Source organism: Melanerpes formicivorus, unplaced genomic scaffold, assembly GCF_026170545.1.
Source record: "Melanerpes formicivorus ecotype bairdi unplaced genomic scaffold, bMelFor1.0.p_v2 SCAF_17, whole genome shotgun sequence".
In the NCBI taxonomy this organism is placed as follows: domain Eukaryota; kingdom Metazoa; phylum Chordata; class Aves; order Piciformes; family Picidae; genus Melanerpes; species Melanerpes formicivorus.
In genome coordinates this window covers 4,756,110-4,769,103 of record NW_027142369.1, presented here as the reverse complement: position 1 = coordinate 4,769,103, position 12,994 = coordinate 4,756,110, and the positions used below count along the sequence as shown (strand labels likewise).

The 12,994-nt window shown below is 37.5% G+C and overlaps 1 protein-coding gene across 3 annotated transcripts in view; it reads left to right on the top strand.

The window, feature by feature from the left end:
• The window catches only part of EML5 (EMAP like 5), a 103,165-nt gene that overhangs the window by 13,640 nt on the left and 76,531 nt on the right, over window positions 1-12,994 (top strand). For all 3 annotated transcript variants that reach the window (XM_068148733.1, XM_068148732.1, XM_068148734.1), the window contains exons 2-4: window positions 7,262-7,421; window positions 9,785-9,883; window positions 10,454-10,522. In XM_068148733.1, the coding sequence (XP_068004834.1) occupies window positions 7,262-7,421; window positions 9,785-9,883; window positions 10,454-10,522 (328 nt within the window). The remainder of the gene's footprint in view (window positions 1-7,261; window positions 7,422-9,784; window positions 9,884-10,453; window positions 10,523-12,994) is intronic.

Here is a 12,994-nt window from a genome sequence, read left to right as displayed (position 1 = left end):
TGCTGGTTGACAGATGACTCTAGTACCTTTTCTTTCTGCAGAGCCTGCTCTTGTGTAATATTTTTTCCCACTGTTTTTCCCTCCTTTTTTTCTTTTTGATGGTGCTGGGGAGGCTGTGTTTGACAGAATTTAGGCTTAAAGAATGGGTTTTAAGTCCTTGCATTGTCTCATGAGAAAAGAATGAAGTTGAATGTTTTAGTATGTGGAATTCCATTCCTTGTTTACCTTCAGGCTTTAGTATGTCATGCTATTGTACCATCAGTTATTATAATCAGAATTGATTCTTTTATATGAATCGCTAGTAAAAAGAATACAATATTGTTATTGCAAATCTTTCTCTAAATAATTTTGGAGTGTATGATATTTCTGACTGTGAGAAGAAATTTTTGGCTAGGTCAATGCAAGTAATTTTGCTGCTTTCTTTTTCAAGGGACATGTTAGAAAAGCAACATCTCTTGGATACTTAAAGTCTTGTGATGAAAGTGTCAGTATCATGTAGAATTTGGAAAAAATCCAGCACTCTCTACTAAAAAAATGAGTTCTCCTATTGGCACTGCAAAATCATTCATTTTTGAAGAGAAGGGGAATATATTTATTTTTAACCTGTTTTCTAGAGATGGTAACTCTTTTACTAGGAAGCTTAAGCCAATCCCTTTCTGATCAGTGCAGGACATGACTGTGCACCAGTGTTACTGTGCTCACTCTCTGTTTCCTTCTGTTTGAAGTTCATCTGGTCTTTCATTTTTTAATTATCCTCCCCTCCTGTCTGCTGAATTTTGGAACCAATAGGAGCCCAAGGCAGTTGTTAGGATTCTCTAGGTTGCTTATAAACATTTCTTATTAATCTAAAAGTATTTGAATCTGAGATGGGAGAATATAGAATGGTAATGAGATAAGCTGCAGCTGGGAATAATCAGCATACAGTTTTAGTCCACCCTCCCTGTTTCCAGTTCAGACTCTCTTACTTTGAAATTGGATGCTTGTACAGTTTAAGATATATTTGGCATTACTGATGCTATGACAACAACTATATGGAGGACCCAGCAGTGGTTCTTCATGATGAGTACTGCTTTATTTTGTCTATGGGAAGTAAGTGTGCTCTGACTTGATCTATTTAAACTTTGTGGAGAGATGTTTGCTGATTACAGTTCTTTCTGCTTTTAACACTTCAGTAGTATGCCAGAAATGGTTTTTAGCTTCTCCTGTCATTCTTTCTGGAGAAATATGGATGAGTGGCAACAAATAAGAAAATATCTACAGCTATGAGCAAAATGTATGTCAACATACAATGAAAATGTTTTGTGTATTTTATCATAGAAACAAATTCACACTTGAAATTAACTGTTAGTTAATGGATATCTGAGATGCTCTTATTTTACTGCAGTATTATTTTGTGCATTTTTACTGGTGCCCTAGATTTATGAAGCTCAGGAATAGTCACATGAATATATTCTTGGATTTTCATCCAATAGTGTTGCTAAGGAAACATCATCTTTAATACTGTATCCTTGTGTGCAGCTTGTCTGTATTAATCAATGCCACATAAAGATTTAAAAAAAATTCATAATTTCTTGTATGATAACATAGTTTATTATAGGCTATTCTTCAAGATCCCCTGCCACTACAGACCTCACACAAATTGGAAGGTCATGTCTGCATCTCTGATCTCATCCCAAACAGACATGGTATGGACACTTTTAATGCTTTTTTTCCCATAGGCTGCCATGAATATTTAATATCGTTAATCTATGGTGTGTGGATCTAGTCAAAATGGTGGGAATGCTTACATGCTGCTTTGAGAGGGAGAATGAACCTTTTCTATATGAAGTATAAAAGAGGAGCTTGAATGTAGTAAATTGAGAAGCATCCTCCTTTGCATTATACTGTTCAGATAGTAATACTGGTAATACTGTGTTTCAGCCTGCTTTGAACATCTCTCTAGGAAAAGACCTGTCAGTCAGAAATACTGGTGGAAATCTCAGTTCTCTCTACAGGTCCAGTTGTTTGGTTTTGTTGGCAGCAATGACAAGCAGAATTTTTGGATTTTCTGCTTCTGAACTCTTCTCAGAAGTATCAAATTTTATAGCCAATTTCAAAATTAATTTTACTTAGCAGCTTGTTAGCCTAATTCTTACTGTGTTTGATAGTCACGTTTGCCTTTTGGACATTTTCCTTTGTCTCTGCAGAGACACTGCATTAGATATAACATCTATTCTTGAAAAGCCTGGTCAGAAAGGCCAGAGGCAAGAAAAAAGGACTGAAAAACTTCTCGTTTGGATTTTTTTGTTTCCTTTTTTGAACAAGCGGTGATATTTCATTCATCAACTTAGTCATTCTTAAAGGATGACTTAAGGGAAATCAAGTGCAAGTTTACAGTCTAGCTGTGTGGGCTAGGTGCAAGTACACTTTCAGCATTTGAACCTGGGCAGGTCATTCCAGTTTTCATTACCAGGGCCATAGAAGTAACATGAGCTCTCTCCTGAGTGCAGAGCTTTTGATTCCACTAAACAATCTTCTTCTTCCTGTGTGAGGGGGCGAGTGTACTTAAGTCCATGGAGCCCACCTCAACACATTTGGAAGCTATCTTAAGAGCTGAGCCACACTCACGCTTTTCTGTCTTGTCCTCAGAGAGTGACTGGATGGATAGTAAGCAACTATTTCAAATACTGTCCCAATAGTTATGTATTATTAATGTCTCTGTCAAGATGCCTCAGACATATTACCCAGGTTATCCAGAGGCAGCTTGCACTCAGTGTTTGATCCTGTTAACTGCATCATGCTATGAGTCAACATAGAGCAAACATTTATGGTTGTATTTTCTGGGCATCTATTCCAGTGGTTTTGTTTTGTTTGGTTGGTTTTCTTTCTACACTGCACAAAATTCTTTGCTCAGGACTGTTGGGTTAATGGAAGTTCTTGAATATGTGAGTTATATCAGTGCTTTTACTCTACAGGTTAGATGCCTGTAAGTCCAGTGAATGAACTGAAAAGGGTCTCTATATTGCATACAGCTGGAGTCTAATCTTTGAGTTTCATCAGCAACTCAGGTTTTCAGACCTGAAATTCTGTGTGGTGCCTCATGGGTGTAATAACAGTCAAGACTTGAGTATTGAGGAAAAGCTTCTTGTCATTCACATTTCATGTGAAAATCATGTAAATAAATGTGGCAGTTCCTTTCCTTAGAGTTGGTTTTAGAAATAGCAGTCCCCTGACTCTTTCTGTGTTTTCCTTTTAGAATAGAATAGAATAGAATAAACCAGGTTGGAAGAGACCTTCAAGATCATCACGTCCAACCTATCACCCAACACTACCCAATCAACTAACCCATGTAACCAAGCACCCTGTCAAGTCTCCTCCTGAACACCTCCAGTGATGGCGACTCCACCACCTCCCCAGGCAGCCCATTCCAATGGGCAATCACTCTCTCCGTGTAAAACTTCCTCCTGACCTCCAGCCTGAACTTCCCCTGGTGCAGCCTGAGACTGTGTCCTCTTGTTCTGGTGCTGGCTGCCTGGGAGAAGAGACCAACCTCTGCCTGTTTACAACCCCCCTTCAGGTAGTTGTAGAGAGCAATAAGGTCACCCCTGAGTCTCCTCCTCTCCAGGCTAAGCAGCCCCAGCTCCCTCAGTCTCTCCTCATAGGGCTTGTGCTCCAAGCCCCTCACTAACTTCGTTGCCCTTCTCTGGACTCGTTCCAGCAAGTCAACATCCTTCCTAAACTGAGGGGCCCAGAACTGGACACAGTACTCGAGGTGTGGCCTAACCAGTGCAGTGTACAGGGGCAGAATGACCTCCCTGCTCCTGCTGGCCACACTGTTCTTGATGCAGGCCAGGATGCCATTGGCCCTCTTGGCTGCCTGGGCACACTGCAGGCTCATGTTCATCCTACCATCAACCAGCACCCCCAGGTCCCTCTCTGCCTGGCTGCTCTCCAGCCACTCTGACTCCAGCCTGTAGCACTGCATGGGGTTGTTGTGGCCAATGTGCAGAACCCGGCACTTGGATGTGTTAAATCTCATGCCTGTCACATAAAATAGTTTTACTTTAACCTATCCTTCTCTCTTTGATCTGGAAGAAAAGGTGAGGGGAGGTGTTTTCAGGTAAGTGTTTTCAGTCACTGCCAGTAGCTCTGCTGTTGTTTCCCTGAAATTACTGCATATTGGCATTAAAAAAATGAAAAGCTTTTTGTTTTAAAATATTTATCATATGTTTATTTTCTTCTGCTTTCAATGACTGTATAGAAAGGTTGTTAGCAATTTACTATAGAGATTAAAGTGATTAAAATACAGGCTTTGGATCTTAATTTCTGCTGCATTATCCCATATCAAGGCAGAATTTGTTCTCAGTTTGTTAGGCCACACCTCGAGTACTGTGTCCAGTTCTGGGCCCCTCAGTTTAGGAAGGATGTTGACTTGCTGGAACTTGAGTCCAGAGAAGGGCAACGAAGTTAGTGAGGGGCTTGGAACACAAGCCCTATGAGGAGAGACTGAGGGAGCTGGGGCTGCTTAGCCTGGAGAGGAGGAGACTCAGGGGTGACCTTATTGCTCTCTACAACTACCTGAAGGGAGGTTGTAAACAGGCAGAGGTTGGTCTCTTCTCCCAGGCAGCCAGCACCAGAACAAGAGGACACAGTCTCAGGCTGCGCCAGGGGAAGTTCAGGCTGGAGGTCAGGAGGAAGTTTTACACAGAGAGAGTGATTGCCCATTGGAATGGGCTGCCTGGGGAGGTGGTGGAGTCGCCGTCACTGGAGGTGTTCAGGAGGAGACTTGACAGGGTGCTTGGTTACATGGGTTAGTTGATTGGGTGGTGTTGGATGATAGGTTGGACGCGATGATCTTGAAGGTCTCTTCCAACCTGGTTTATTCTATTCTATATTATGATGTAGAAACGATATGATGATGTTGCTACTACTTACTATTTGGTATTTATTTGTCAGAAAGAGGAAACATTCTCTGTTTCCACCTGGTATGCTTTGAGTGGAATTAGTTGGGATACGTGGGCTAGGGAAATATTTTCCTGTACCTTGGTAGTGACTTTATTATTGTCCCTTCCATCTCTAGTGTGTTAGATTTGTCACTTTGGTCTTTACTTAAAAATATTCTAAGCTCGTTCTTGCTTGCTGGAAGGCATTTTGTAGGGGTGCTCAGGCATGTTTCTGTGTCCAGGGTAATAGTTGGGCATTTTTCAAAGTTGCAGTTTGGGGGGTCATTTTCACTTGCCTGAAATTGCAGAATGCACTAATAGCAGAGCTAAGTACAGGACTGAAGAGGTCAGAAGTTACAAGACAGCTGGATTTTAACTTTTTTTCTCTTAGTTTCATTTTCTGTCTGTCCTTTTTTTTTTTTTTTTTTTTTTTTTTTTTTAAAATCCCCCCATCCCCCACATATTCTTTTCACTTCCTTTCTCTTCTTCAATTTCATTATTGTCTATAGGGTCTCATTTCTCCCTCTCTGTGGTATCATTGTAAAAATGAGATCATTTCAAATGCATCATTTTCTCCCCTTCCAGATGCTTTTCCTTTTTCTCCATGCATATACCATCTGTCTCTGTGTGCTCTGGGAGATGTGCAGGTGTTGGTCAGGATTAGGTGGCAATACCAAAGTGAAATGTGATAGGTTTTGAATGCCAATTCCTTTCTGCATATTTTTTTAATTATGAAATTGCTCTGTCAAATAAAGAAAGAAAAACCAGAGAAACAACTCTGGAATTAGAGAAGTGAAATGGGGAAACGATGATTGCTTGATGCTGGTGCTGACAGTAAGGTGTAGTAGCAAAAGGAATTCCCATTGAAAAGTTGAAAGGTCCAGAGGCTTTTTACCTTTTGTACAAGCTTTGAAGTCAAATGTTCCCTCAGTTGTGCATGTGGAATTTGCCAAGCAATGTCAAACAACTGAAATGCTGCATTGAAATAGTTGGGGGGGGGGGGGGGGGGCAGGAAGGGTGTATTGCATAGCGTAGTATGACTCAGTGAAATAGTAAGCAACTTCTGACATATTTTTCTCTTGCTCTTTTTTGTATATAGAAAATGTACATATTTTGAGGTAGATAATTTTCTCTGATAATTTCTTGATTAGCTTTATCCTGTCTTTTTCTTCTGTGTTTATAGACCTGCCCCTTGTCTCCACTCTTTGAACTTAATTTATCAAAATCTGTTTTCAGTGGAAGATCATTTTACCATTGCAATGTTCAATCTCCCTCCTTTCCACATGATGCTGAGAAGATAAATACATGTAGTATATGTTGTTAATAGTTCTGTCTACCAGTTTCCCAAGATCATTACTCTCTGATTAGTTAGAGGAGGAGATATTTTTAACCAAATAGCCAACTTTTGAAGTTTTATCTTCCTGACTTATGTATGGTATTTCTCACATCATTTTGGGCTGCTGTTCTTAGTTTGTGTAGAATGTCAGCAAGTAGCTTTTTTGGGTTTCTGTTAGAAGGTATTCTCACTGATGTTTGTGTATTGTGAAATTGAATCTTCAGACCTCTGTGTGCTGCCTTGCAGCTTTCTTGCAAAACAAAAAATTATCTTACTGACTAGCATGCTTTCTAGCTTGGTCCCAGACATGACAAAACAGTTGTGGTGATCCTCTGTGGACCTTGAAAGACTTTGCAGTGTGAACTATTAAGAAAGTTCTGTGCAATGTTTGAAAATGGAGAAGTTAATAATTATCTGAAATAAACTATACTCAATTCTTCAGTAGTAAAATTAAGACATGTAAGATATTCTTGATCTTCAGTTTAGTCATCTAATGTCTAGTCATAACATCTTATCTAAGCTTTGGCTCAGCAGAGATAGCTTCAGAAGGCTCTTCAGCCCTCTCTTAAAAAGGACATCAAATACTATGTGAAATAAAGTACTTTTGGAGATAGATCTCCTCCTCTCTTGATGATAATTATGTAAATAGCCAAACCCCAACTTTTGTTACACAACCATTGTCTTTTTAAGTGTTATGAAGAAAGGAAGGGAGAACATATTTTTTAGTGCATAGAAATCTGATCTCATTTAGTAAACTCTCTATTTTGGAACAGGAGATTAATGCAGTTAGTTTAATTTGAGAAGGCTTGAGACTTCAAATTCAAGAAAGGTAGTGACATATACTACATGAAAATAATTTTGCAGCTTTTGGGGAATCTGTGATACAAAATGACATTAATAGCTACTATCAATGGGAAGATTAGTAAAGTAATTTTTAAAGGAAAAATATTAGTGCAGCCAGCTAGGCAAATGTAAAAATATTTTGTATCTTTTTCTTTGGCAGCCTTGCTTTGCATCCTGAACGTGTATTGGTGGCAACAGGTCAAGTTGGAAAAGAGCCTTACATCTGCGTTTGGGACTCATACACTGTGCAAACCATATCTGTTCTGAAAGATGTTCACACACATGGTATAGCTTGCTTGGCTTTTGATTTAGATGGTCAGGTATGTAACAATTTTTTTCAAACACCTGAATTGTTTATTTGTCATAAATCTTATGTAGTTTTCCTTTTTTTAAGCAAGTGCATTGACTCAAATTTTATCTGATTATTTCTCAAGTTGAGGGAAAATAGTTGGCATTAATAATGACGGACAAATACATTTGGCAAGAAAAATGTAACTTCAACAGAGTTCTGAATGAAGATGGGGTGTTATGGAGATTCTTGTGGCCTCTGGGCTGTAGTTCAGGGTTACACCAAATGGTTGGAGACAGTGAACCATCGCTATGTAGGAGTATGCCTTGTACACAAAGTGATGGCAGTTCCATTGTATTAACTCTCTTGGACTCTGAATGTCTTTGGACAATGTCCCCTTCTCTGTCATGTGTTTTGCATGCATCGGTGGCTCTCCACATTGTGATTGTTTGTCCAGACTCATGTATCCTGGATCTAAGAGTCTAGAAAAAAGGTTTTATTTTAAAACATTGGGTGGTAAATTGGCTCTCAGAGCTGCTACTTACAAGGGAGATGATTTTGACATGACACTTGCTCCTGTGAGTGAGGAGGCTTTCTTGATTGATGCATTTGAAATGGGAAATACACATTAGGCGGCAGCTAGAGAGTATTAGCCAAGAAACTCCTTTCTCCATTTGTGTTGTCCTGATCTTATGCAGCATTTCTAGCCCTATGGCTTAGCCCTGCAATACAGTAATTCAGATTTAGCTGTATTCTCAGTTGGTTACTAAAAAGGTTAATATCTATAACTTACTCATGCTGTTGCAAGTGAGGATGCATGGTAGAGACCAGTTGCAGTCCTTACTATGACAATGTTGAATGGAGCTCAATTGAACACAAATAGAGGAATGTTTAATTGTAATTTGTTAAAACATTTCGTAGTTGTTATAGGGAGGTTTTGAGTTTGTTTGAATCATCTACAGATCTTATAATTTAGGTTTATTGGTTTGGGGAGTCAACTTCAAGAGTCAGTGTCTTTCTCAAACACCGTTTTTCCTTGTCAGTTATCTTTTCTCTCTTGTCTGTGTGACTCCTCTCTTGAACAGCCTTAATAATTTAAGGTCAAAATGTATTTAACTGTGATTGAGGTCTTTCTCTCTCTTTTCTTTAGAATGCAGATATGTATCCTCTGTGTGTGTTGGAGAGATCTCTATGTAGATCTGTGATTTATTCTAGGGGTACCCAGTGCTGATTCTTGTGTTTAAAGCCATAAATGGTCAGAATTTGGGATGTTTACTTTTCTCAGCATTTCCATATGATCACCTTTTTTTGTTGCTTTTAGTTAGAATTTTGTGGTCACAAAGGAAAGCTGGATACAGGGTTTTCAAGATCTGCATCTCCAGAGTTGTCTCTGTTTGGAAATAGAGTAAAACACAAATCTAGTTCAGGAAGATGTGCAAATATATGTGTTTACATCTTGCCTATCCTTTTGAAACTACATTTGTCAGAGTCCCTGACCCTTCTTTTAGAGGGTTTAATGTTTGATATTAAGCATACTTATTTGATCTATTTGGTGTTATATGGGATTTTGACTTACTAAAGTGATAGAGCAATATACTGAAATCATGGCACAAGCAGTTGTGGTATACAGATGAAGCACAAGAAAAAATGTAATTTGTGTTACTGGTATCTGTATGATCAGTGTCATGATGCTCAGCATCTCCAGTCACTGAGAAGAAATATGTGGGCTGAAGTGAGCTCAAAGACATAACGCAGTTCAAAATCTGTTTTATTAGTTGATTGAGTTTTATACTTTATGTGGGACTGTGCTATATAGACACTCCTGCCCACCCTCAACTGCACTGGCTAGCTCAGGAAGACATTGTTTATTCTTTATGTGTTACCCTGTGCAGAAATGTTTAACAATTGAAAATAAGTTGAGCTGCAAAGCATGAGACAATCTCCAATGTATTTTGCTATGTTTTCTTGGAAGAATCTTTTTGTCCTTTCTGGTTTTACAGAGTAACTGGCTTCAGAATCTTTCTGAGTTTTAGGCTTGGTGAAATAGTGCGCTTGGAGTCGTGTTGGATTCTAGTTTGAGAAAGGGTTTAGAAAGGAACATTTTTTAAGAATCAGATCTCCTGACTGCTGCTCAGCATGTGTGCTGTATACAATTATATATATATTAATCATTATAAATCAGAAGTATGTTTTTATCTGAGAAGATCTTAAGGTTCTTTGTGATCATTATTATTATGGAAGCATCTATGACATAAGACGTTGTATCTTTAGTTTTCTTCTATATTGAAATGTAGCTTTTGCTTCTAACTCAATTGTGTTACGAGTTTGTTGCCATTAAAAATGATGACTTAGGCTTTCTTTAATATGTTTCTTATTTAATTTGGACATTTTTAGCGTTTGGTCTCAGTTGGTTTGGATTCAAAAAACACAGTTTGTGTATGGGACTGGAGAAAAGGAAAATTGTTATCAGTGGCTCCTGGTCATACAGACAGAGTAAGTATAACTAAAATATTTGAGCATCAGTGTAATTTTAGTTTGTTAAGCCATGTCTGTGTATAGATACTAGAGCTATGTCTGAACAAAAAACATTTTATGTTTTAGAAATTGAATTTACATAAAGCTTGAATAAATATTAAGATATGTGAATACACTTAAGAGATACACATTTATTTTAAAAATAGAACACCTTACTCACCATGTATTTGTGTATGGTTTGTTGAAACTGTAAGCATGTAGGGGAAGTGCAAAACTAATGTGCTTCCTAGACCCTAATTCCCAGAAGGGAAATCAAAATGCAAATAATCATTTACATTTTTCTAATCTGTAAATGAACCTTAAAGTTGTTTCATTATGCCTTGTAATTCTTGCAGGAGAAAAACCCAAACAGAAATAATAAGAGCTATGTGTTACGATTGCTAAATTGAATGAGAGGGTGAAATTTCTCCAGTAGTTCCCTTTAAAGCATTTCTGACTGTTAATTTGTTACAAGGTTTTAACTTTTGTTATCTGTCCCATGCTAGAAAGGCCGTCTCTGCTGACATACTTGATTGTTTCTCTGTGCAGATATTTGATATTTCTTGGGATTTGTACCAGCCAAACAAGCTTGTCAGCTGTGGTGTGAAACACATCAAGGTAATGAAATATATGTTAAGTCTTAAAATATTTAAGCTGCAGTAGCTTATAAAATATGTAAAAATAGAATCTAAAGGCAACATGTGATTATAATATGAAATGTCATCTGTAAGAATAATACTACCACTTAGAAACTGCAATCGTGGATCACACCTGGCTATACTAGACACAATAGACATTCACAAGATTGTTTATAGTGGAAAGCAGACATCTGTACTCAAGAGTTTATGCTGTCATAGAAGGAATACAGTTGTCATGTTCAGTGTATGTAATTGATTGCAATATAATATTTAGATTATCTAAAGTTTGCTGTTATGCTGCAAAGGTGAAATGAGTTTAGAAAACATTTTTTATAATTTACATACAATTTGTATAGTGGAAAGAGAAAGGAAAACCCCTGATCTTTCTTTCTTTCAGTCTTTTTCCTCTTCCTCCTCCTGTTATTCCTGACACTGTCGTTTTGGGCACTCTGCACCTGTTGCACAACTCATAATTTGTACATTTCATGTTTTTTTTCAAGCAGAGCAGCAGCACTCTGAAACACTGTGCTGTGAGCATCTGCCAACTGTTGTGCAGAAACAGCTTCTTTTTCAGATTTAACTCTGTCAGCAGTTTTATCAATGCTTGAGTACCATCAGATATGTTTCCTGCAGTCACTACTTTCTCCTATGCACTATCTTCTGTGTTACCACATAACAGCAGTAGATGGCAGCTTGAAAGTTCTGTATTGCTCTTAGGTGTAGGTTCCTATGGTGGGAAAAATGTGTTGATTTGTAGATAATTAACTTTTAGATTAATATGTATTAATAGATTATTGGAAAAAAGTGTTCAGTGTTGGCTAGATTGCATATCTTTGATTTAGCATAGTGCTTAGCATGTCATTTATGGCTTTCCATGTGCTTGATTAATAATGGTCTTTTTTTTCTACTTCAAGATCTAAAAGGACTATTCTACCAATAGGGACCTAATGTTTGCCAGTAATGATTTATTATATTTAAGGTGGCTTAATGATGTCAAAACATAGCTATTTAGATAAGCAAAAGTTCATTTGAACAGCTATTAAGACTCTGCAAAGCCTTTTAAAATGACAGTAACATTTTAAAAATAATAAGTGCTTCCTTTGAGAAACCATGAACTAAAAATCTGAATCCTAGAGATTAGGCATTTGGATCATGCAAGAGCATTTTGTTGATGTGTATTTTTCTTAAACAATCCCTTCTTCTTGTTCTTTCAGACACCAATGATTACTTTCATGCTTGTGATACTATTGTATTTTTTTCCTCCGATGAATTTTATGCAAATTGTGATAACACTTAATCAGGTTATATAGATAATTCCAAGTGGAATATATATATTGTGGAATTATGGGTTTTAAATATGTTATCTACTTCCATATTGGAGCTAGGCGATTAATTTATGTGATGATTGTGCAGTTGCTTCTCAAGCAATGCCATAATCTATGACCTGTGCATACTTTGGTTAAAGATACACTAGTTAAGATACAGGGGTTTGTCCAATTAGTATATGGTTATTTCTTAATTATGGTATTACAGCACACAAATCTGTGCATTGTAACTGCTTGCATTATCCTGTATGAATTGAAGTCTCTAAGAAGAGGTTTTGAGTAGATTACAGATAAGAGAGTAACTTGCTGTGAAATACAGTTCCATAAACACTTATGCATATATGGAATGTGCTGAGGGAATGTAAGAGTAACCTGTCAGCAGTGATGAAATACATTCTTTCACATTTTGCACTGGATCACTGAAGCAGCTAGTTGACCTTACAGTGCATGTTTATGTATTTGGATAGGAGGGTTTGAAGGGAGTGGTGCAGACAAGCAGTGCTTGTCTGCAGAAATCGCAGAAACTAGTGGCAAGTATTGCTCTGTGACAAGAGACTTTGAATATCTTTAGTTTACAAGTCATTAATAAAAGTGGATCACCTAGGAGAAAATTCATTTTCACCATGTGATTACAACAATCACATAATGGTTTATTAGAAAGCTCTCAACAATGTCTCCCTTAGATTTCTGTGACTGTTTTGCATGATCAGTGGTTCTGATGAGAAGTGGCAAGTCTATAATCAAGTCAGATTCTTTCAAACAGAGAAATGTCAACCTTATCAGAAACTTACATGCTTAGATTGCATCTTTAAATGCCTAAAGTAACATAAAGTACAAATACAGCATGGATCAAGTGGAAGTCCTACACCACAGAAAGATCAGATAATTCTATAAACACTTTTCAAAAATATGTGAAAGTAAAACTGACTCACAAATTATAATTTGAAAGAATTTCAGTTTGTTTTAATACTGATAGCCTGAAACTCCTTCCCAACTAGGCTGCTGTGCTGATTTTGTGGAAAGATAAAATTGGTTAATAACATAAAAAGTTGTAAACCAGATGGAGAACTAAAGCAGGGGAAAGGGTATGAATGATGATGTCTTTTGGAGGTAAGGTGCTTCCTTTT